Source organism: Rattus rattus, chromosome 10, assembly GCF_011064425.1.
Source record: "Rattus rattus isolate New Zealand chromosome 10, Rrattus_CSIRO_v1, whole genome shotgun sequence".
Taxonomy (NCBI): domain Eukaryota; kingdom Metazoa; phylum Chordata; class Mammalia; order Rodentia; family Muridae; genus Rattus; species Rattus rattus.
Window position 1 is genome coordinate 36,862,756 of NC_046163.1, and position 24,979 is coordinate 36,887,734.

A 24,979-nucleotide genomic window follows, 5' to 3' on the forward strand; every position below is an offset into this window, starting at 1 on the left:
CGATAGTGATAGTTATTTCTCTAAGTGCTTCTAGCAAGGGGAGTCTAACTTTTTAACAGTTGCTACACACTGGGTTAATCACCACTCTTGGGCTCAAGTGGCTTGTGGTCAATAGCTTGGCTACACCTGTTAGACCTTATCTTTGTTTATTAAAATATTAGTTAAACCTTAGGTCTATGCCACAAACAATGCTTTCTCTCCCTTAGCCTCCCATGGTCTTACAAGGGTATCTGGAACAAGATACAGTATCCTTGAACAAGGCTACTTTGCCTGGGATGTTAAGTTACTTGTCTCACAGTTCGAAGAGCTCTCTGCCATGAGGCCCAACCAAGTATCACCTATGTGTATAGCTTAGGTTGTCACATCTTTATAGAATATAAAGAACCTGGACAAAAGGCAAACCTTTATTCCAAATTCACCCTCATACTTAACAAGCACTTCCTTCAACACTTATCCACATGGTATTTCATTTCATTCACATAACAGCCCTTTAAAGTAGCGTTTTAAAGATTTCATTTTCAAGATGAAGGATCTGGAACATTGTAACAATTGAGTGATACCCCTCCCCCCCAAAATGTACATGTCTGGGAAGTAACTGAGTGAAACAATTAAAGCTTAGTTTCAATTCCCCCTTTTGAAAGATTTATGTGCATATGAACATGTGTGTTTGTCTCTGTGTGTGCACGCTTGCAACCTACCCTTGTGTGCAAGGGCCCATGGAAGCTAGAAAAGTATGCCGGATGTCCTGGAGTTGAGGGTGATTGTGAGCTGCTCAACAAGGGTGCTAGCAGCTAAATTCCAGCCCTCTTCAAGTGGCCTGAGTTACTGGGCCATCTCTCTAGTCCCATCAACCTCCAGTTCTTTGGAACTTTGATACTCTCCACAAAGATTAAGAGGGGAAATTTGATGAACGAGGTTAGGGCTGTGTGATTTGGAGAAGGCTGCTGACTGCATGGTGGGCACTCCCTGTCTTAGAACAACTGAGATGGGATTCTGAGACACATTTGTGTGACACCCATTAGGCAGGGCATCTGAGCTTTAGAATATTGGTATCTTCTTCTGTGAGGTCCTGGAGGACCTCCTTTCCTCAGAGAAGAAATACCACGTGTTCCGGGAAAACCAAAACAGCCCTAGACTTTAAGACTCTTCAAACATGGTTAGTGAGTTGGTACACTGCAGTGGCTGAGTGCTCAAGGTCTTATATAATACAGAATTTTTATCCAGCAATTGAGAGCTTTAGGTCTGTAAATGAAAGAACTTTATATCAGCGGGGGCCTTGGCATGAGCCTCACTGGCACCGTCATGGCTTCACCTGCAGGGCTGGATTCCTTCCAGAGGCTCTTTCCAGCTCATTGGCTCTGTGTGTCTGAATGTCTGCTGTTGTTCAGAATATGTCTCTCAGACTTCCCCACTGAGTGGCGGGGCATGACTCAGTCTGGGGGTGCAGAATATGTATCTGTTTATCTGACTCATAGCCAATGTGGAATATTTTTTTTTTGACATCTCATGCTTGTCTAAAAAAAAAAAAATCACTGCAAATTTAAACTTCCCTTCAAAATGTTTATATTGATGTTAAATTAAAATTTCTATTGAAAATAGCTTATAAAAGAAAATGAATGCTTCGCACTCATCCTATGGCATCCTGCCCTGTTCCTGGAGCGACCAGCCTCCTGTGCGGGAAGCACCGGGCCATACTTCTTAAAGTCGTGAATGCTGATAGTCTCACCTTAATCCATTCACTTTTCCCCCTGTGTAGCCAAGTGATACTGTTTCTCTGTTTCCTCTAAGTCCTGGATCAATGCAGGCACTACATTAAGTGTCAAGGAGGATTTGTTGATTTCACAGCAGTAATGAATATTCAATCTCTTACTGGTGATGTGTGTAGAATATTTTGTGGGGACATTTTCTAGCACATCTAGAGAAATAGCAATTATTAACACCTATTGTGTATTTACTATATTTAAATTATTTGTAGGGTTTAGAACTGATTTTTTTATCTTCATCATAATTCTGTAAGGTAGGGTTCTGTGATCATCTCTGCAGATGAAGAGAACGTTATGATATAGCTATTACTGACAGGTTTATATAGTCAGCAGATGGTAGAACAGGGTCTCATGTTCAATTATTCCAGGACTGAGGTGTACTCCTCTTCTGCAGCCATTGATCTATAGCAGAGAAAGTACTCTGAGAGCACTAAAGACTTTTATTTCCCCTTAGCTGCTGTGTGAATCTTCTCTGCCTCTTGGCACTTGACACAGGGTCTAAAGTCACGGATACATCCCTCTACCAGGGCACTCATCCTGACTCCGAGAGCACCAGTTAAATGGGGGGCTAGGTGGCTGAGAAGTAGGGCCCCTCTGCCAGCCCAGGGCTGCCAAGGAAGCTTAGAGTCCTTCTTGAATGGTGGGGTGTCTCTTTAGTGCTTGGTGGCAGAGCGGGATACAGGCAGAACAGGTCTGAGGGAGGCCAGACAAGTGGCAACAAAAGGAACCCATTGTCAAGGATTATCTATAGGGCTCTATGGTTTAGTGGAATACAGATTGTGCCAACTTTTGTTTCTAAGGCTTCAGGAAGTCCCAGAGTTGGTACTGGTGACTTAGAGTATCTGTGCCAGGCTAATCGACTTTGGCGCAGGCACCACGTTTTCCTGGCACCCCACCTCTCCATAATTGGAACTCTTGGTCAGAGCATACTTCTGTGTCTTTCCTGACACCCAGCTTCACCCAAAGGAAGGATGAGGACTTTGGTGATTAATAAGTGGAAGACTACAAGACTCTTAGCAGTAAGATCGGATTTGGGGGTGGCCTCGCTGGAGTCAGGAGGCTGCTCTCCACGAGCCTTGTACCCTTTGATTCATTCTTGGAGTCAGAGACTGTAGGATGCTTGCTCACTAGAAAGAGCCCCAGACATCGCTGGAAAAACACATTAGGGGGCTATCAAGTCTCCCCCACCTGGAGTGAATTTTAAAAATTATTATTGAAGCTTAATGTTTTTCTTTTACTCTTGTTTTGGAATGTGCCTTCCAACTATAGCCAGCGACCCTAGTTTAACAAGACATGTACAAAATGTAGGCCTGTCTTTGCTCATTTGTGTCTCTATGACAGAATTTACTCACTCTTTGGCCAAATCCCTTCACTCATAGCCGCAACACTCTTCACTGTTTTTGAATTTCTGTCTAGAAGTGTAACTGTATTTGTTGCGCAAACGGTCGGATGAAATCGTGGCGAAGCTAACGCTGCTCTACATTCGAGATGTTTATAAATAAAACTTAAATGAGCTGCTACTACATGCCTGGCACGGGATATGGGAGTATGCACAGAAAGCCCATGCCCTTATGGAAGTTAAAGCTAGACTCTCTGTCGAATATTGGGGTATTTCCAGTCCACTTTCTACTTGAGGGTGTGTTCTTAGTTGTAGCCCCCTTATGTTTTCCACACTGGCCATTTTAAACCTTGTGGTATCTCTCAAGTCCCTTCCCAGATGGTTTCTGTAGAGGCAGCCAGTAGAACTGGTCAGTCTGCTCCAGGAAGAGTGTTCTTTCTCAAGCCTCATGTGTATATACTCACGTGTATATACACTATACTGGTCTTTACCTTCTGTATCCCTCTCTTAGAGGAATGTGTTTTTTCCCTTAGTGAGGTTCAATTGTGTGCTCCCTTATCCTGGGTTCCACATGTGGGTCTGAGATTCTTCCCCTCAGCTTCTCTTCAGTGTCTAGGTTCTTCCACGTGATCCAGCACACTCATATGTATTGTCGTGTCCAATCTAAAACCTGAATGCCAGTTGTACACCCAGCACTGTTCCGCCCATCTAGTCCTGGACAAACAGCCGTTTGCTTGCTGTCTCTTTTGTCTTGCTTTTGTTATGACACCATTTCTAATTCTCTGTCTTGAATATAGCTCCACTGAAATGGTGCATGCTAAGACCTTCAGTGCTCCTAATAGTCCAATCCAGTGACGCAGCAGAGAACATCTTTCACTCGTTGCCTTTCTCAACATTCCCGGCAGTTTGGAATTGTCGATGTGCCTATTTTTGCAGCCACCCCCTCTTTGGGTTTACGGAGCACTGCTTCCTTTCAGTTCTCGGTATCCATCCGCCACTTGCTTCCTCCAGCTCTCAGGGTATCCATCCGCCACTTGCTTCCTCCAGCTCTCAGGGTATCCATCCGCTACTTGCTTCCTCCAGTTCTCAAGGTATCCGTTCGCAACTTCCGCCACTTGCACAGGCTCCTTTCCTGTGTCCGGGTTCTACATGTCGTTGTCCCCCAGGCTTGTTTCTCATTATCAGTTTTTCTTGGTCATGCTGTCCATTGCTCTTCTCAGCTTCATCAGATGGCCAGAGACTGTAGCACTGTCAGCAGGCATGACCTTCTTGGCAGACACACTTACACCAGGGCAGCGTCTTAGCCAGCTCAAGGGGCTGAAACACAGTTCCCCAGATTTGGTGGCTTAAGTGACACAAATGCTATTTCCCACATTTCTAGAGCCTCGGAAGTCCAGGATCAATTTGTTGGCGGATCTGCTGTCCGATGAGGTCCTCCTTTTAGGTTCATAGAGACCTGTTTCCCGATGATATCCTTCCATAACAGCAGAGAGGGAGAAAGTTCCCGTGGGCCTTTGCATAAGGGCATTAATGCCATTTAAGGGCTCCACTAACATGATTGTTTGCCTCACCTCCTGACTATCGCATTAGAATTTAGCATTCCAACTTGCAAATATTTGGAGAAAACCACATTCAGTCTATATACTGGGTAGCTACTCTTGTTTGAACCAAGACCCTAGAGGGTAGCCTTTGGAAAAGGGGTCAGGGACTGTGGGAAATTCATCCAGGTTAGCAAGGTCCTCGTGGTGAATAACTGGGAAGCAGAACAAGAATCAGGTACAAGGGCAGGACACCAGGCAAGGACGGTGTAAAGAAAATAGCTGTTTGGGCATGAGGGAATCTATGGGTTCATGCAGGGGCATTGCAACTGGAGTCTAGAGTGTCAGGACTAATTCAGATCACCCCTTAGTAGAGAGACTGAGATCCTAAAGCCTTGTGGAGCTGGATAAATTTTGTCTGGAAACCAGGAAGAATTTAGCTGCCAGGTAGAAAGACTAAGTAACTGTAGGTATTTGGGGCTGGAGAAATCAGGGATTGAGAAATCCCAAATGCTTGGGAGCAGTGAGATTCCCACTACAATCTATTTCCTTCTGTGACCCATTTAACTGTTGTATGCCATATGTCTATACAAAATAATTAAAGCTAATTAAAATTAATTTTGGTTGGTGAGTATTTGAAGAGTTTCATAATAACTCTTGAGATAATTAGAGATGCTTTGGGATGCCACAAAAGGAGCATTTGGAGTAACCGAACTAGATGTTTAAGCCGGAAATGTGCAGTTAAGGCTAGCTGTGGGATGACAACTCTAAAAACGAAGGAATGGGGAATTAAGAGCTAAGAGTCTGGGCCTAATTCAGTCTGCTGGTGAACTTGTTCATTGAAAACCAAACAAACAATCCTTTAGAGCAGCAGTCACCAGTTTCTGTGGTGTGGACACCCACAGCAGAGTGACTTTTGAAATTACCTCTGGCTTAATGACCAGTTCACAAAACTCTTGACTATTTCATAATCAGCTCTGGGAAGCCCTGCATTAGGGAGCTAGCTATAGCTAGAGTACTAACACACTTCTTCGCTGGTCTTCTTTGCAAAATTTTGGGTAAGTCACTATTCCGTAGCTCTTAGTTTTATCATTTTTTTTTGTAAAGTAAAGTTTACTTAGATGATCTCTTCAGATTCTTTTTATTGTTAGCACCCCAGGAACGCAGCCACTGTGATAAGCTGAGTCTAATGCTGTCGTCTTTAAGCAACGAGAATTACGTCAGAGTTTTATGACTGGAATTCTGATGTAGAAAAACATAATCCGTTGTGGAGTCTGTTTGATCATTAACAGCGTTCTGATTCCTGCCTTCAATGTCTGTGCCCTTCTCCAGTGCCTCTTCCCAGAGAGATCAAAAGCATCAGTGCAGCCACTGGTGAGCCAGATCTCACGGCCTAGCATGGTAAGGAACCAATGTCTACAGTCTGAGGCTTGCTAGATGCCGGGAAAGAAAGGCTGAGAAGCGTTAGCTATCTGACCACAAGAACTGATAATGGAATTTTCCCCTGGACCAGGAACTACATGAAAGGCTAATTTGTTCTAACGGGCTGCCAGTGAGGACAATACCTTTTCATATTTATATGTGGCAAATGCTGGCACTTAACAGGAACTCAGATAAGAGTTTGTTGATTTGGGGCTGCTGGTGAGGGCTCTAATTGTAGCCCTTCAGGGGGGTGAGGTAGGGGATGGTAACTTCAAGGTCTACCTTTGTTTATAGAGTGAGTTCAAAGCCAGGCAGGGAAACTTAGTGAGATTGCCGCCTAAAAAAACAGGGCTGAGGATGTAGCTCGGTGGGAAGGCTCTGTCTTAGCTCGATCGCTGGGTTTAATATGTAGTGTGACAAAACAAACTCGTTTGTTGAAAGAACACAACTCGTCTAGGGGAGGATTTAAAATGTAAAATGCACATCCCAGAGGATAAAGCGCACTCTATGCTTACTTTAGTAGCATGGAGAAATGTATTTTTCAAATGTGAGAAATTCCTTCCTTGTGAGAGAAAACTTTTCAGTGCCTTCAGTTCAACACTGGGACTCAAATTCCCCTCAGCTAGAAAACAGAGTCGACTGCATGACAAGAACCAAGTGGGGGTGAAAAGCATGGGTGAGGGAAACCCAGACCGGACAATCCAGGTAATAGTTACCCCACCCCCCACCTCAGTTTGTGTAGTCAGTTCTGATTGGCTGGAAAGACCGTGCTCTCTCTTAGTGTCTACTCGCTTGTAGCTCATGCTCTTTACCGCTCCTTTAGGTGAGTCTTGTCAGCTAAGCGTTAGAAAAAGAAATTGAGGCTCAGAGAACATTGAGTGACAGAGCCAGCCACTGGCAGAGCCTCAGTTCCAAAGTGGTGCCCTGCCCCTACACATCGGGCTGCCTCAGGCCATTCTGGGCTTCCTCTCCCTAGTGTCCCTCTTCCGTATTTGCTGTGTGTAGGGGGTTGGATGTATTCTCATAGGAGTGTGGCTGGCTCAGTCTATGACCAGGTAAACAAAAGCACCAGCCCCTACATGCCCAGCCGGGACTGTTCCAGCCCGTGGTAGCTATACTGTACTTTGCCCTAATGAATCAGCTCTGTGGAGGCCGGGCAGTTGCAAAGGTAAGTAATTGGCTGTAGATTTGAAGGCCAGGTGAGTCGCGGTAGATGTGGCACCTGGACTTTGTCAGTCTCTAAGAGGGGAGAAAGCAGTCCTCAGCAGGTCCCTGGAGCAGCGCTGAAGGAAGGTGGAGAGTCAGCAAAGCAGGTGCGTGGGGGCACTGACACCCTTCTTTCCCTTGCCTTGGGTTTGCTGGGCTGTCAGGGTGGGAAGGGCGCTATTGCCCTTGTGGAGTCAGGGGGTTCACTTTTGTGCACACAAAACCGTGACTGTTATTCTGAGTTACTTCATTCGGAGACTCTTAAAGGTTTGAAAACAAGTGTCCTTAATTGTAACTCAAGGTTTAACCTGCTGAAGTTGGTGACTCTTGGTGACAGAACGATCGTGTATTGCGCCTTTGTAGTCGGGGCCAGGATGCTTAGTACAAAGTCTGGGAACAAGTGAATCAGTTACTTTCCAAGTTCTCCTACTTGTGTTCAAGGACTGTTGTGCTTCATGGGCCTTTAGCAAAGGAGCCTTGTGTGGTACTAGGGGTATTGAGCCCTTCCTGGAATTGCTGGCAAACTTCAATATGACTGAGTTTTTCGAGGAAGTAAACTGGCATAGAGAGGAAGTCCCAAAGTCCTGTGTTATGTCTGCCTTGAAAGCAGAAGGCCCTCCTCTTGCCTGCTCTTCTGCTGTCTCATACTTCCGGGCTCATTCCTCTGGACCCTGGCACTGTGGTATTCAAACAGGGTTTCACCACATGCCCTTTTGACCTGATAAGAGTTTCAGGTAACTTGGAAGCTTCCAGTCTAAGAACAGGCAAACAAGTTCGATTAGGATCACATTGCTTTCAACATTCCCAAGGGGAAGTGAGAGGGTGGTGGTGGTGGTGGCTGTCCTTGTCTGGGTATGCCGCTGATCCAGCAGGCTCTGGGAACAGGAGCAGGGCCTGCCTGGGCTTTCCCTCTGCCGTGTGCACCTCTGCCATGCAAGCAGAAGATCTGGGAAAGGACACCAGTGTCTGGAGCTAGTTCTTATCTTAAGGAATGTGTCAAGAATGCTAGTCAGGTATGAGGGGAACTTCTAGGTCTACACAGCTTCAGTCAGAAAGATCTGGGAGACCTAGCTCTCCATTTTCCCATATCAACTGCCACAAACTGTATTTGTTGATTCTCCCAGAGGAAGAGTTAGAAGATATTAAAGAAAGCATTTGGAAGAGAAGTCTGTTAAGGGATCAATTGAAACAGTGTGTGTGTGTGTGCGTGTGTGTCTTGTGTGCATATGTGATGTGTGTATATGTGCATGATGTGTGTATGTGTCTGATGTGTGCATATGTGTGGTATGTGTGCATGTGTATGTGCATGATTGTGTGTGTATGTATGTGTGCATGTGTGTGGGGTGCACATGTGTGATGTATGTAAGATGTGTGTATGCATGTGTGCATATGTGTGGGATGCACATGTGTGATGTGTATAAGATGTATGTATACATGTGTGCATGTGTGTGCATGTGTGTGTGCGCATGTGTGTGTTGTGTGCATATGTGATGTGTGTATATGTGCATGATGTGTGTATGTATCTGATGTGTGTATGTGTCTGATGTGTGCATGTGTGTGGTATGTGTGCATGTGTATGTGCATGATTGTGTGTGTATGTATGTGTGCATGTGTGTGGGGTGCACATGTGTGATGTAAGATGTATGTATGTGTGTGTGCATGTGTGTGTGTGCATGTGCATGTGTGTGTGTGTGTGTGTGTGTGTGTGTGTGTGTGTGTGTGTGTGTGTGTGTGTGTGTGTGTGTGTGTAGGGTAGACAGAGGTCAACCTTGAGTGTCTTCCTCTATTGCACTCCATCTTATTTTTTGCAACAGTGTCTCTCACTAAATCTGAAGCTCACTGATGGTTCCAGCAGCATCACGCTTGGCTTTTCATGTGTGTGAGAGGGATCCAAACTCAGGTTCTTATACTTATGCACCAAACACTTGGTTAACCCAGTGACACATCTCCCTAGACCTACAGAGCCTTCAGTCACTCACACTGTCCTAACCTTGGTTTCCAAAGATACTCGCTGTAATGTATTGAACGATCACTATGTTCTAGGCAGTTCTAGGCACTTTCCCTGTCATGTTTAACGCTGACACTAACCCTGAAGCACTAGCCCATAGTATCTACATCTCCACGGGAAAGGACATTGAGGGGTAAACAAATTATCTGTCTGGTAAGAGACATATTAGCAATTTGAACCCTCACTAGCTCCCCAGGAGGCTTACTTTATTTCTGGTACCTCAGCACGTCCGTTTTAAGTGTTGTATAAATATTTGCCTGTGGGATAAACGAGGAAACATTAATTGGGAGTTCTTGATAGCATTCTGAAGCTGCATCAAGGGCTTATCTGCCTCCCATGCCACCCACAGCTGTTGTTCCATATGTACTTTCTTATTTTTTAGTCAGCATCAGTCTAATTGTCTAGGCTGATATTTATTTAATGTATCTGTTTGGGGTTTTTGAAAAAATATTCCTCTCTGTCTGTGCTCATATGGTTTGTTTTAGACAGTTTTGAAAACCATAGTTGCTCTTTTCACAGAATCTCATCAACTACTATGTTAGAATAAAGGCTTAAAATGCTGGGTGTGTGTGCTATGTGATATATGCGTATAGCATGTGTGTGTGATGTGTATGTGTATGACATATGGTGTGTTGTATGTATGTGATGTATGTGTGATATGTAAATGTATGGAGTGTGTGTATGTGTGTGATGTGTGCGGTATGTGTGTGATATGATGTGTGTGTGTGTGTGATATGATGTGTGTGTGTGTGATATGATGTGTGTGTGTGTGATATGATGTGTGTGTGTGTGTGTGTGTACATGTAGGCTGGAGGTTGACTTTGAGTGGCATTCTTCAGGAGCCATACACTTTGTTTTTTGAGACAGGATCTTCCACTGGGACCTAGGGTTCACTGGTTAGGCTTGGTTGGCTGTGCAGTGAACCCCAGGGACCTTTCCATTTCTACCTGCCCAGTGCTGGGATTACAAGTGTGCACTACTACGTCTTCTGGCTTTCTGTTTAACTGTTCAAAATCAAATTTACATGTTGGTGGTTGAAAAGCAAACACATTTTACTAACAGAGCTATGTCCCCACCTCTCCAGAATGATTTTTTTCTTTTTGTGTGCAGGAAATTAAATAATTACATAACAACCTCAAGACCCAAAGGGAAAAAAATCAAAGGGTCAGAGATGGAACTTTGGGTTCCCCAGACACAAGGAAGGACCACGGGACCATCAAGGGATGCAAATAGAAGACTTCAGAGTGGACATTATAGACCCCGTCCTCACCCTCAGTACAGCGGAGATAACTACCACCAATGGCAGGATGCCCACAAGAACTCAAAGCCACAGCAGAACCCCAGGGATGACCACCAACAGCCACACTATGTACCCAGGAGTGGGGAGTGGTCCCAGCCTGTGTCTGGAGCTGACTACTTGAAAGGATCTTATCCCAGTCACCCATACTCAAGGTATGATGTTTACAGTTACAGTGGACCTATCTCTCCGAAGTACATGTGACTAGATTATGAACTGTTCTTGTTTCTTGTCCATTTCCTTCTTCCTCCCTGCCCCTCCCCCTTTCCTGGAATTTGATACACAGAACAGGTTGTCCTCAAACTTAGGATCCTCCTGCCTCACACAGCCTCTCATGCACACTAATCATCCTGTGTGGCTCTTCCTGCATCCTTATATTTCTCTTCCTTTCTTCTTCTTCTTCCTCCTCCTCCTCCTCCTCCTCCTCCTCCTCCTCCTCCTCCTCCTCCTCCTCCTCCTCCTCCTCCTCCTCTTCTTCTTCTTCTTCTTCTTCTTCTTCTTCTTCTTCTTCTTCTTCTTCTTCTTCTTCTTCTTCTTCTTCTATCTCTTCCCTTCTCTTATCTCCCCTCCTCTTCCTCCTCCTCTTCCTAACTGTTTTAGTTTTAGGGTTTTTATTGCTACGATAAAACACCATGACTGAAAACCAGCTTGGGGAGGAAAGGTTAAAGGGTTATTCCATTTTGCACTTTCACTTCACAATCCACCACTGAAAGAAGTCAGGGCAGAACATAAAGTCAGGAATCTGGAGGCAGAAACAGAAGCAGACCATGAAGGAATGACCCTTCCTTGCTTGTTAGCCCTGAATTGCTCACTTTTCTTTCTTATCCAACCCAGAACCATCTGCCAGCGAGTGGCACCACCCCCAGTGGGTTGGGTCTTCTTACATCAACCATCAGTCAAGAAAATGCTCTACAGACTTGCCTACAGGGTGATCTAACGGAGGGTTTTCTGAATTGATATTCTGTCCTTCCAGAAATGTCTAGATTTGGGTCAAGTTTGACAACCACCGAGGCACCCATTCTTCTTCATTGGCTTAGATGAAATCTGCCTTGCCTGGTTTGTTTCTTGGTGACTGGTGACAGTGTTTCCCTCTGTTTTTCATATCCCAAGCAGAACTTCATATAGCTGCCATCACAGAGTGATTGTGATGGAGGGACGGATGGATGATAGCGATATAAGAGAGCAGACGGGACCTCCATGCTTTGGGACTGTGAGAGGCAGTATTTGTGGGCTGTGGAAAAGCTTTCCCTAGGACTCTGTGAAAGGCGTCACATTTTCCTCAGATCATAGCTGGACACCAACAGGACCAACAGCCCCAGTGTCTTGTACTATGCCCGGAGGGTGACAGATATGCAAAGATCAAAATACATAAGAACTTTAAGAGAACTCAATTTCAGAGATGGCAAATACAGATTTTCAGGCTATAACGTGAGGAGGAGGAGACCACAGAGGTAATTCTGTGTTGGAGAATCTCGGACTCCTGCTCCCCCAGGCTCATAGTATTGATCCAAATATTTCACAGAATATTAGAAGCGGTATACGCTTTTCTCCATCTCTCCGGTTGGGATTATGTCTATCTGCCCTATGGTTTGAAGGCAAAAGTTATAGCAACCATTGTAAAGAAATTTTCCTCTGAGGTTGTTATTAATTGACAGAAACACTAATAATGCTCCTTCCCCCAACCCTTTTGGACTGTTGAGTTCTCAAGAGGAATTGAGTATGTCAAGGAGAGAGATAATAAAAACTGTCCTGCTGGTGATAGCATTCCTTTAGTCTATACTATGTGTCAGAATTCCAGTGGTCATGACATTTATGGACATGCTTTCCTCAGGAAGGGGTTTTCCCAGGTAGCACCTGGGTCTCCAAGATAACAGCTTTGATGGCATTGCACACGCATACTTGGGGGATGAGAATATTGCTATAAGAATAATTGTAAACAAATCCCTTTTAACAAGAGCATTTAAACAGTGAAAAAGAGGGGCTGGAGAGATGGCCCAGCGGTTAAGAATGCTGACCGCTCTTCCAGAGGTCCTGAGTTCAATTCCCAGCAACCACATGGTGGCTCATAGCCATCTGTAATGAGATCTTATGCCCTCTTCTGGTGTGTCTGAAGACAGCAACAGTGTACTCCTATAAATAAAAATTAATTTAAAAAATTAAAAAAGTGAAAAAGAGCTTTATTATAAAAGACATATCCTTTTTTTTTGTAAAGCAAAGGGCTGCTGCCCCTGTTCTGATTTTGGGTTTTCTGGCCTAATGTGGCAGATTTCTGACCTAAGTAGGCAGATTCTAAACTAGGAAGTTGTTCTGTCTTCTGAAGTTGTCTGGCTCAACTGGTCTGCCTTTGGTTTCTCCCTTTAGTAGTGGATGACTGGCTGTCTTTGTCATATCTCAGGTCAGGCTACGAGGACCCCTATCAGAGGTACCACACTCCAACACCGAGGGATGAGTACGCTTATGGAAATTACTACTACCACGGGCATCCACAGCTGCCGCAAGGAGAAAGAGGTATGAAGTAACCTCCAGAAGCCTTTGGGGACCAGAGATGCATGGGTGGCCTACTGACAGGGCCACTAACATCATGTTCGGAGACCCTGTCCTTTGGTAACACTGAGACTACCCCCATGATACTTGCTCTGTGGTTAGTGTACACTTCATCCACATTTTCCTCTGATTCCTTCCCGTAGCAAAGGTTATATTTACTGTTTAAGTAACTGAAAGGTCAGTTCTTAAGCCTTTCAAGTATGCTGAGCTGTAATAGGAAGGCAATGATCATTTTATCCTGGGGGCGGCAGGTGAACACCAATGGGAGTTCCATACCGGAGATCCCCACATAATATGGTATTGTGCTATGACAGTTTATGACTAGCTAGCATAGTGAAACTGATTCATCATTGAAAACACAACACACACACACACACACACATGTGCATGTACACACACACTGTTGTGAAACTATCTAAAGCCAAGTAAACTGGTTCAGAGCATCTTGGGGGTCCTCATTGTTAGCCCTCACCCATCAACTGACTCAGTGTGGCAAATACACTCTCATACTTACTGTATTGCAATACCCCAGCCTCACAGCGCTCTAGTATCCTTCCAAAAGGACTTGCAGACGCAGCAAGTGACCTGTCTCTGTTTTGTTTCCTCTGAGGGTGCAGTGGCAAGGCAAGGGAGTCCTTATATCTGGCATGAAGATCACAGAGACCAAAGGCACTTCAGTGAGCATCATTGGGAAAAGCACAATAGTACATTTGAAGCAAACAGTGACACCCAATTCCAGTAAGTATGGAAACGCAAGCCACGCTGCCAAGATTTCGTTAGACTCCGTTGAACAATCTTAGGACATCTGGTAGTGGACCCAGGCCTGTGGAAGACACAGTTTGCTTTTGTTCCAGCCACAGAGAAATAGGGATAATCCTTGGTGGCCCAGGCCTGTCTTCATTTCTAAGAGCTGTGCTGTTCCCATTCAGGATTTGTCTAGACCCTGTAAGATTACTTTAGGCTCTCAGTGGGAGAGGAGGCATTTAGTTCTGCTGTGACTTGATGGGCTGATGGGTACCCCAAAGGGGATTCCCCTTCTCTGAGGAAGTGAGGGAGTAAGGGGGGAATTTGTGAGGGTGGGACCAGGAGGAGAGGAGGGAGGGGGAATATGACTGGGTTATAAAGCGAATAAATAAACAAAGAAAAAATTACTTGAGGCCCATCTAAAAGTCAAGTCCTATATTGGCCTCAGAAATAATGTGGTCTCCCAGTGATTGTTATGGCTGGCGTCTTCCTGGTGCTGGAGTGTTTCTCCATCCCCTCTTTCTGGTCATAAGAATATAACCATCTCCTAGCATATGACACAGAAGGACTAGACATTACTGAAGCATTTGTACTGGTCACCAAAGTGACTGGTCATTCTCCGTAAGGTCTGGGTCTCTTCTGTGTGTGGAACCCAAAGAGTCCATGCACTGAGGTGGGGGAGAGAGGAACTACTTTTTGCTGGGGCACTGACACTGGCTCACACTTAGCACCGGGCCTGCCTCTGGCAGAGAGCATTTCAGCCTTGTTGGCTTGCCCAGGACCTGTCTCAACACTGTTGTCATTTCGCTGCAGATTTGCCAGTAAGAATCCATACAAAGACAGCCCTGCTTCCACGTTTGGACAGGAGCAGCCTGGGGAGTTCTTTCCAGAGAGTGAAGCCCAGAAACAAAAGGTAACCTAAAGTGGCAGGGGACTGGAGGCCTGTGGCCAGGCACTAAGCCACCTTGTCAGCAGTGGCCGGTGGGGATGGGGCTCTGCAGCTGCCAGCAGAGTTCCCACTCACACCTCCTTCCCCTGCTTTCCCTCTTCTGTCTTACCAGTCCAAGGCCCTGGCCTGCCCTGCCCCTCTGTCAAGGGGGAAGGACTTACTTTACTGTGAGGTGCTTGGAAAGTGAAGAGGCTGCCACCGAGTTTTAGGTGTCAGGGCGCCCCAGGGGACTAGAGGTTTAGGAAATAAAAGGTTGTTAGAATGTTTTAACTTAGGTTTGAAAAGCAGCCTTGAAATCTTTCCTGACTCTTTAATCTCGTTTCTTTAAATCCTAATGCACACATCTAGGTCACAAAATAGAGAGCTCTTAATAGTATTGATATAAATGTTTTATTATGAGATAATTTTAGATTTATAGAAAAGTTGCAAGAATGTCGTAGAGATGAGCTTTTAATTTTTTGGCAGGCTTGGGTTAGTTTTTTTCTCCCTGATTAGATTTGTGTGATTTATTTTTCGTCAGTTTTTCTCTATCTACTACTTAATAATATAGGGCATAGGTCATGGTGACTGATACTGAAACCCCAGTGTGTAAACAGCACTTTACTACGTACAAAAGCTTTCTAATGTCCTGTTTCATTCATCTCTCCTGCAATGAAACATTTTTGCATACATATCTGCGGGCTATGATCCAGAGTGTACATGTGATTACATAGTAGCTAGTGCATTAATAAGTAATACGTATGGGACAGATACCTTAAATTTATATTGCAGATGGAGGTATTGGAGCAGGGAAGCCCAAGTCACCTGTTTAAGGTCCTAGCAGAGGGGGACAGAAATAGAAATTGAAATTCAGATTCTAGGTCCCTTGAGCCCACTGGGCCATGCTCCACCGGATAGAGTGGAAAGAATGCTTTCTTCTCTCTGTGAATCCACCGTCACTGTGCTTAGTGGGAAGTTCGGACTTTGTGTCTTCGAAGGAACACTTGGAGGTGGGAGGACCAGCAAGCTCTCTGGAACTCCTTCCTCCGTAATTTCATTTTCCTTTCTCCCCCTTCAGCCATCGCTCACCAGCAAATCCAACCTTCTCCAACAGCATGAGTCTGGGCTCAGCTCTAGTAGCTACGAGCTCAGTCAGTACATGTCCGAGGCCCCTGAGCAGTACGAACCTATGGTGTCAGCAGCCTGGAGGCCTATTCAAGCTGGTGGGTACCAAGTGGCCGTGGGAGCTGGTTAACTCGGATAAGGAAAGGCTGGGCCACGTGGGAAGTCACCCTTCTGTGTTACCAGGAATGGGTGTACATCTGCCTTATTGGCTTACGCAGGTCTCTCAGGCAGAGAGGCCAACTTTGGATCGTTTTCCCGCCTTGTCTTTAGTAATGGTGCATGCATCCGATAGCTGGCTCTTAGAAGGAACACTGCTCCTAGTCATCATTAGGTTGGGCCAGGAGGCACTCTGGAGTGGTTTCAGGCAACACGTGAGGGGAATGAGGACCAGGGAGGACTGGGTGGAGTGGGGTGAGGCAGCAAGTGTGAATGCTGGTCTGGAGGCTTGCTGCATGCAGGGGAATACTGGCTGCAGAGGCTGCTCATTCTCTGGCTGCCTTTGAGAATCATCTGAGGCGAGCGCATTAGCATTCAGGCCATTTGCGTTATAATCTAACCTGCTCTTAGAGGGTAAAATCGGACTTGAGTGTGACTTTTTCTAACTAAGTATCCCACCCAGCGTCTCACCTTGGCCCAGGTGGAATTTGAACAGAAATGTATCAACTGTAAAATGTATCAGTGTAAAAAAGCACTGAAAATAAACCTAACAATGTCTACGTGTGTCTGATGGCCAGATGACGCCTCAGCGACCGTTCCTAAGGCACCCATGAGGTTCTACGTTCCCCACGTGTCTGTGAGCTTTGGGCCAGGAGGCCAGCTGGTATGCGTGTCCCCCAACTCTCCTGCCGACGGACAAACGGCCCTTGTGGAAGTGCATAGCATGGAGGTAATCAATATGGTGGGCCCGGGAGATGCAAGTCCTCTGCTCAATTCAACTGCTCAGCTCACTCGCTCAGGCTTTCACTTACTTTGCTTGAGGCTGGGCGTCTCCAGGAGGGGGAATTGAATTACGCGTGCCCTAGATTGTGGGCAAGAATGGGTGGGCTTTTCTCTGAAGGAAGCGATGATGCTACATTTACATTTTCCCTGAGATGCTAGTGACTCATCTTTCAACAGGATAACTGTCCCCACAAGGCACTGAGCCACACCATAAGACCAAAGCCCTGGATGTGAGACTCCATTTGACTGGTGGGTACTGGCTGGAAGAATCTTGAGGTCCTAATTTTATTTTCTACTCCAGGTTATACTTAATGATTTTGAGGATCAAGAGGAGATGAGAGCTTTCCCAGGGCCCCTCATCAGGTAAAGTACTGAAAGCATTGTTAAGGGTGTGTGCATGTGCATGTGCGGTGTGTGCATGAGTGTGTGTGTGTGTGTGTGTGTGTGTGTGTGTCATATGCACACATATGTGAAGGTGCACACATGCATACACCTGTAAAACCCATCTACTGTTTTCTTTTTCTCTCCTCATCTTCTTCTTTTGTTCTCTTAGTTTTTGAGACAGGGTCTCTCACTGAACCTAAAGTTTGCCATTTTGGCTAGGCTGTCTGGCCACTGAGCTCCCAGGATATGCCTGTCTGTCCCCCAAACCCTGGCCTTAAGGACACAGGCATCCATGCCTGGCTTTTATGTGGGTGTTTGGAATTTGATTTCATGTCCTCTTGCTTTCAGAGCAACTGCTCTGATGCTGCTAAGTTATGTCAACAACTCCCAAATAAAGGCTTTTGAAAGCTGAGGGATCTTCCTGCCCAGGTCTTGGTTTCCAGGGAAGAAAACATCTATTTTATTCGAAACAGATTTCTCTTTGCCAGTAGGTAGAAAAAGAGGTGAGTTGAGTCCTTTTGGCCTGCTCGTTCATATTTGAAGGGCAGAAAGGAAAGTAAGCTTAACAAGTTAACGTCTAAAAACAGTTCCATTTTGTAGAGGTTAGCCGGTAGGAAGCTTCAGTGTTCCAAGTGCTTGTTAGAGATTAGTGGGGAAATGGAACACAGCCTGGGAAAACTGTCTTCAAACTGCTTTTCCCGAGCGGAGTTTTCCAGTTCCCTGACACTGTGAACGTCTGCCCTCTGCAGGAATGAACTGGAACTGCTTTAGCATTTCAGCCACATTTTAGTGGGCTTTAGCTGTGATGAGTCCAGACGTGGGTGTCAGACGTCCAGCGTGCTGGGTATCCTACTAAGTAGTGGCTTTCAGCCCTCTTTAAGTTTTTCCCTTGAGAAGTGACATAGCACTCGCTATGCCCACTCCAAAGGCCGAGAGACTTTATTCATACGAAGGCCACTAAATGTCATGACTACTTTGTACAATCAATCTTATTCTGAAGCTTGTCCCGGTGCACACGTGCTCACACATGTATGTGTGTGCAAATGTAGAGACCAGAGGACAATCTCAAGGATCATGCCTTAGGTACCAACCTCCCACCCCCAACCCTCTACGTCTTACAGGTTTGCAAGGAACTAAGTTATATATTAATAGTATGACACTGGTCCCACTTGGCACTGATTTGGTGAATGTTTCTGAGCAAAATATAACATCCATTTAACGAGCACTTATTTAATAGATGCCATACAGTTTGTTTATCCCTTTTCGTATGCAGGCAGCTTTTAAAAAAAGTCCTGTCTTAAGGTAGTGATGACGCCAAGGCACAAGTAAGATGTCTGTGTAATCCAGACATGGACCCGGTCTTGTCTGACTTTAAACAGAGTCCTTACGTGCCATTCCGAGAAGTCGCTTAAGGTCTTTGGGCTTACTCCCCTCGTTTAAAAGATAGAAGGATGCACAAGAGAATCTCTGAAACTCCTTCCTGTTCAGCAGGGAGAAAAATGATCTTGTGATTCCACACTTCAGTCCTGGGTCGTCATGCTGCTGCCGTGTTAGCTACTTCATTGTACCGGGAGCCTGGGCTCCTGTACAGGGAGAGTCAGGCTGCTCGGGCCTTACTTCTTGAATCGCCCCACAGGGAGGACATACACAAGGTGGATATCATGACATTTTGTCAGAAGAAAGCGGCTCAGTGTCTCAAATCCGAGACGCCAGGGAGCAGGGACTCAGCTCTGCTTTGGCAACTGCTGGTTCTCCTTTGTCGACAGAATGGGGTGAGTCACTGCTTTGATATAGGGGGCCGATGGAGGCTGGGCTGAAGTTTTAGTCTTCGTGGGAGTTGGTGTATAGCACAATTAGAAAAGCAGTCTCTTCATAGCACTGTTGCCCCGAGGTAAGGTGTGCTCCAGTGCCGACGCTGGTGTGCCAATGCTAACCTTTTTTTGGAGAGTGCCCCCTGCTGGCTGGGGTTTGTTTTACAGTCCTTGAATTATTGCACCAGCCTGCGGAGTCGCGAGAGGTTCCAAAGAGCTTTATGGCTGCCGATAGGCAGAGAGTACCCATGATAGTGAAGCTGATGTTTGAAACTCAGTCACTCATAAAAGATCTCTCGTGTATTTGCATGACTGCCTCAGGAACAAGGCAGAGGCCCTGCTGACTTTCCTTCTTCAGCCTGGGCCCTGCCTGGGGAGCAGTTGGAGCATCCCCCAGGGTGATTCTCTTTATCCTGCAGTCCATGGTGGGGTCTGACATTGCCGAGCTGCTGATGCAAGACTGCAAGAAGCTGGAGAAGTACAAGAGGCAGCCCCCTGTAGCCAACCTCATCAACCTGACTGACGAGGACTGGCCGGTGCTGAGCTCTGGGACTCGCAACCTGCTCACTGGGGAGATTCCCCCCAACGTGGATACGCCAGCACAGATCGTGGAGAAATTCACCAAGCTGCTCTACTATGGAAGGAAGAAGGTGAGAAAGCCTTTCCCTCAGGCTTCCTTCAGATGAGAGACCACCATCCCTCACCCCGTCTCCCGCTCCTCCAACGATACGGCCAGAATACAACTTCTTTCAGATCATGTGAAAAGATCAGAAAGTTAAAGCAAGAAAAATAAAAATACATAGGTGTACGCTCTTCCCACCTGCAGTGTTCACGTTGCCCTACCTTTAAAAGACAACACCTGTTATATTTAATATGTTCACTCCTAGAATTTCCCCATTAAGAATCAGTTTAAGTTTCATAAATATGCCAGGTATGGAGGTACACTCATTTGGCTGAAGTAAGACTGAGTAGGAGGCCAGCCTAACCATAAAGGGATACCCTGTATCAAAACAAACAAACAACTCTAAAGAATACATAGATAATTGCTGATTTCTTTTTACATTTCATATCACATGGTAAAATACCCTAATAGCATTAAATATGTCCAAGTGGTGAAATTTTATTATTTTTATAGCACTGAAGAGTTAACACAGTGCCTTGCACATGCTAGACAAAGTGCTCTACAGTCAAGCAGGCAAACATTCTAGGGCTGGACAGGTAGCTCAGTAGTTCACATGTCTCTATCCTTCTAGAGGGATCTGGGTTCAGTTCCCAGTGCCCATGTTGGTCAACTTACAATCAACTATGACTCCAGTTCCATGAGAACCCAGCCTCTATCCTAAATGGGCACCTGGAATCATTGTGGATGTACCCCCCTCCCATACACATAATTTAAAAATAAAGAAAAAAACGAGGCCAGAGAGATGGCTCAGTGCTTAAGAGCACTGACTGCTCTTACAGAGGTCCTGAGTTCAATTCTCAGCAACCACATGGTGGCTCACAACCATCTGTAATGGCATCCGATGCCCTCTTCTGGTGTGTCTGAAGACAGCTATAGTGTACTCACATACATGAAGAAAGCTACAGCGACCCATACGTATGAAAAATAAATAATTCTAAAAAAATATAAAAAATAGTGAAAAATTCACTATTACTGGACACTAAGACAATTTATATTTTTGTTACTCATTATAAGTTATGTGACTGAACATTTTGCTAGGAATTAACAGGCTAAATACTGCATTTGTGTATCTTCACATATACAACAGCTTAGTTTATGGAAATCTTGTCTATAAATAATATCCCTGTCACTGGAGCCTGTCAACACTGAATGTTTGGAGGCCGTTGCCTTGTTTACTTTGAAGTTGTGCTCATGTTTTATAAAAGTCATAAAGTAAATTGGAGTATTTAAAAATTACGATTAAAATCAAATCAATTAAAATTTTTAGTTAAAAAAACTAGAAGGTGCTAGGAATATAACAGAGGACGATTTCCAACCCCAGCTACTATATTTGTCTCTTTAAAATAGCTGGAGGGGCTAGAAAGATGGCTCTGTGGTTAAAAATGTGTATTGTTCTTCCAAAGATCCCGAGTTCAATTTCCAGCACACATGTCAGGCAGCTCAAAACTTCCTGTAACTCAAGTTCCAGACTTAGACACCTCTGGCTTCTGGCTTCCGTGAGTTTACAAACTGTATCCACTCACACACACACACACACACACACACACACACACACACACACACACACGGCTAAAAGCAAAGTCTTTAAAAAGTATCAGAGGATATAGTTTGGATGTATAATTATTTTCTTATGGCCCCATTCCATTTTCTTCATAGATTTCCTAGTTTTCATTTAACAAGATATCTTAGATGGTAAACTTTGAGGTCGACAGGGTACATGCATTCAAACTACCTGTGTAGTGAAATGTTTTTTTTAAATCTTTTCTGATCATTAAAAATGTAGCAAGTGTTCTGAGCTTGTGCACTGTATCCAAACAGGCAGTATTCTGGATCTGGCTTTAGGAATATTTTGCTGTACCCGCTCTTTGTTATACTTGCTATATTTCAAGATATACATTGCCTCCCATCTTGTGAAATTAGAGTCCTCACGCTCCATTTACCTCCCAGTAGCTGGAGACCAAGCCATGGGGCTTTGTGCAGAACACACAGTGTTTTTATCCCTGAGCCAGGGCATCACCTGTCCTTTTGTTCACTGCAAAATAACGTATGTAAGATACATTTCTAGAAGCAGAAGTGTGGTCAAAGGGTGTGTGGTTTATAGTTTTGATAGATATTGAAAAGTCACCTCTTTAGATGTATCAATTAGCTCCACGAGCAAAGGGTGAAACCGTTTACTTTACGTCCTCACCAATGTGTCTGCACACTTGCGATCTGTGATGATCTGAGAGGTGAAAAGGTACCATTCAGTGTATACAATCGCACTTCCGTTACTATGAACGAAATTACCTTTTCACCTGCAACAGCTCTTGTCGTGGCCTTTCCCACCTTTTCCTGTAGAACCTTTTGTCAGCGCACGCTGAACTGCTTGCACCCTTTATATCTTTAATATGTTCTATTCCAGACCGCAAGTCTTTCTTTTCCAGGGTGTGTCGTAGTTAGCTTTCCCCTATTTTTAAAATAATTTATAAAAGTGAGGTTGAATTACTTTTGGGACTTTACTTTGACATTTTAAAATATTTATTTATTTTTATTGTATATGCATGCATGAGTGCCACATGTGTGTGCATATATATGCATACACACACACACATATATAGATATATATGCCACCATATGAATGCTGGGAATTGAACTAGAATCTTCTGCAAGAGCAGCAAGTTCTCTTAACTGCTGAGCCATCTCTCTTGTCCCTATTTTGATATTTTAATCTTTTATCTTAGTTTTTATAAAGGATACTTTTTTCTGTATTTAACATGACATGGTGGTGATATCAGATTACAGACATTTTCTATACAGTGATTATATAGCAGAGAATTTTGATTTTGCCAGTGATTCGTTTATTCGGTTAAAACAATATCTATAGAGGGCTGGAGAGATAACTCAATGGTTAAGAGCATTAGCTTCTCTTCCAGAGGATCCAGGTTCGATTCTCAGTACCCTGAGGGCAGCTTCCAATCGCCTGTAACTCCACTTCTAACCTGACACCCTCAGAAAGAGTGCACAATAAAAAAAATAAAAGCGAGTAATAAAATGAACTATCCACAGAACTACTTCTCACCCAGTGTGGCATACAGAGGATAAATAAGTCTTGAGCTTTTCCTTCAAGAAAGATGAAGAATGCTTATAACAACAACAATAACAAAAGCAGAGATTAAAAAATTATTTTCTACCTGTCAGGCACTAACTCAATCTCTTCTGTGCATTATCTGACTTATCTCCATGGAAACGTGTGTTTCTATTTTTGTTTTACAGATTTACAGGTTGGGCAGTTAGATTTAGGTGTGGGGCTTGAGTCTGGGTAGCGTGAGCTGGAGCAGGCTTCTGGGAGCCTCACCACACTGAGAGACAGATGAGAGTCAGTGAGGGAGTGAGGGAGCGGTGGGGTGACTGCCGGTGATGGATGAGGCACTGGGTATCGAGATACCTTTATTCATATTTGACTCAGGTATTGTTTCTGGGATTTAATAATCCTGCCAACCTTGATATAAGGTCTCAAGTTCTTGTTCATAAATTATATTTTTGAGTCGGGCAGAGTTTTGAGTCAACTGACAATTCCAAACCAATCACTTCTTTTAAAAACAAATTAAAAAGAATTATGAAATAGTTAAAGCAAGCTGAAGAACTATTTTAATGCCATCTTCTCACTTGCTTTGAATCTGAGGCTGAATTCCCAAATTATGAGTATTAAATTTGCCTTCTCTATCCAATAAGCTTACATGGGGTGTTGGGGTAATAAAGATATTTGCTACATGGAGGTAGAATTAGCCCATTAGCAACTTTCTGCCAGATATCATTTTTATTTTCTACCAAAGAACCTAGTAATATCAGTTCTAACCCTCAACTATAAGTTGAATTAAACAAGCAAAGCTATGTGTGTGCTTTGAAGTTTGCAATTTTAACCCACCTTACTCAACGATGCTACCAATTTATCCCGTGAGAGCGCCTGATCGTTAACGAGCAGTCTCTGCCTTAGGTTCTCAGGTTAGCTCCCGCGTGCACAGGCTGGAGCTCAGTAGTAGTTGATCACTTGAGTACACAGATGAGCCGTAGGTAATCCCTCTTCTACATCACCAGACTGAGGATGCTGTGACCTTCACCATCTCTAGCTTAGGATTTCCAAGGTTCTCCAGGAGTCCTTTCCATTCCAGAAACCTGATGGGGTGAGGCACTTTAGGAATGAGTGTGATGGATTTATGGGGTGTCCACAGCCCTGGACTCAGGCAAGCTCACAGGCAGTGTGGGGGGGAATGTCCAGTTTGGTGCCTAGGAAGGGAAATGTTGCCTCTGCTGCATCTGTTAAGAAGGGCACTGTCCTTTAGTAGGGCTACAAAAATACAGTTTTTTTTTTACTACTTGTATCTTGAGACTCCATCTCTGGGGTGAACTCATTTCCTCACATTTGGTAGATAGGTTCTTAAAGTATTCTGTAACTTAGACCGAAGGGATGAGACTACTTGGTGGCCATGTTTGAGGAAAAGCTAATGCGATGTCCTCATGGGTGATGGCTGGAGGAGTGGACAATGCAGAGACAGCAGCACGCTGAGGGGAGCCCATGCTCCCATCCTCCCTTCTTCATTTTCTACGTTTCTCTGGGATTTTCTATGGCTTGGGATACAGAAATGCCTATGTATGGAAACTGGTTGTTTTGACTTGGTAAAATGGTCAAGGTACTATTGAATGCCGTGTTTTGCTTCTCAGGAGGCCTTGGAATGGGCTATGAAGAACCACTTGTGGGGCCATGCCTTGTTCCTAGCCAGTAAGATGGATCCAAGGACCTACAACTGGGTCATGAGTGGGTGAGTCCAGCTTACGAAGACCAGAAGAGCAGATAAACCTCCCTTGCAAAGGCAATGCGCGCGCGCGCGCGTGTGTGTGTGTGTGTGTGTGTATAGGTGTGTGAGTGTGTGTATAGGTGTGTGAGTGTGTGTGTGTGTATATGTGTGTGTGAGTGTATATGTGTGTGTGGGTATGTGTGTGTGTGTGTGGGTGTGTGTGTGTGTGTGTGTGTGTGTGTGTGTGTGTGTGTGTGTGTGTGTGTGTGGTGTGTGTGTGTGTATATGTGTGTGTGTGTGTGTGTGTATGTGTGTGTGTGTGTGTGTGTGTGTGTGTGTGTGTGTGTGTGTGTGTGTGTGTGTGGGGAGAAGTGAAAATGCATTGAGAAGTTCCACACAGTTGCCCATGTTTCTCTTTATTGAGATGGGTATAGCATTCTCGATTCCTCTCCCCTCCTTCCTCTCATCCCCTCTCCA

General features: G+C 44.7%; 1 protein-coding gene across 1 annotated transcript in view; it reads left to right on the forward strand.

Annotated features, from left to right (window-relative positions):
• The first annotated feature begins 10,412 nt into the window (after positions 1 to 10,412).
• Positions 10,413 to 24,979, forward strand: part of Sec16b (SEC16 homolog B, endoplasmic reticulum export factor) — a 38,828-nt gene continuing 24,261 nt past the window's right edge. The window contains exons 1-10 of the mRNA XM_032915366.1: positions 10,413 to 10,728; positions 12,969 to 13,081; positions 13,735 to 13,855; positions 14,675 to 14,774; positions 15,868 to 16,012; positions 16,649 to 16,800; positions 17,155 to 17,216; positions 18,874 to 19,009; positions 19,468 to 19,698; positions 24,429 to 24,526. Coding sequence (XP_032771257.1) covers positions 10,448 to 10,728; positions 12,969 to 13,081; positions 13,735 to 13,855; positions 14,675 to 14,774; positions 15,868 to 16,012; positions 16,649 to 16,800; positions 17,155 to 17,216; positions 18,874 to 19,009; positions 19,468 to 19,698; positions 24,429 to 24,526 — 1,439 coding nt within the window. The 5' untranslated portion in view covers positions 10,413 to 10,447. The remainder of the gene's footprint in view (positions 10,729 to 12,968; positions 13,082 to 13,734; positions 13,856 to 14,674; positions 14,775 to 15,867; positions 16,013 to 16,648; positions 16,801 to 17,154; positions 17,217 to 18,873; positions 19,010 to 19,467; positions 19,699 to 24,428; positions 24,527 to 24,979) is intronic.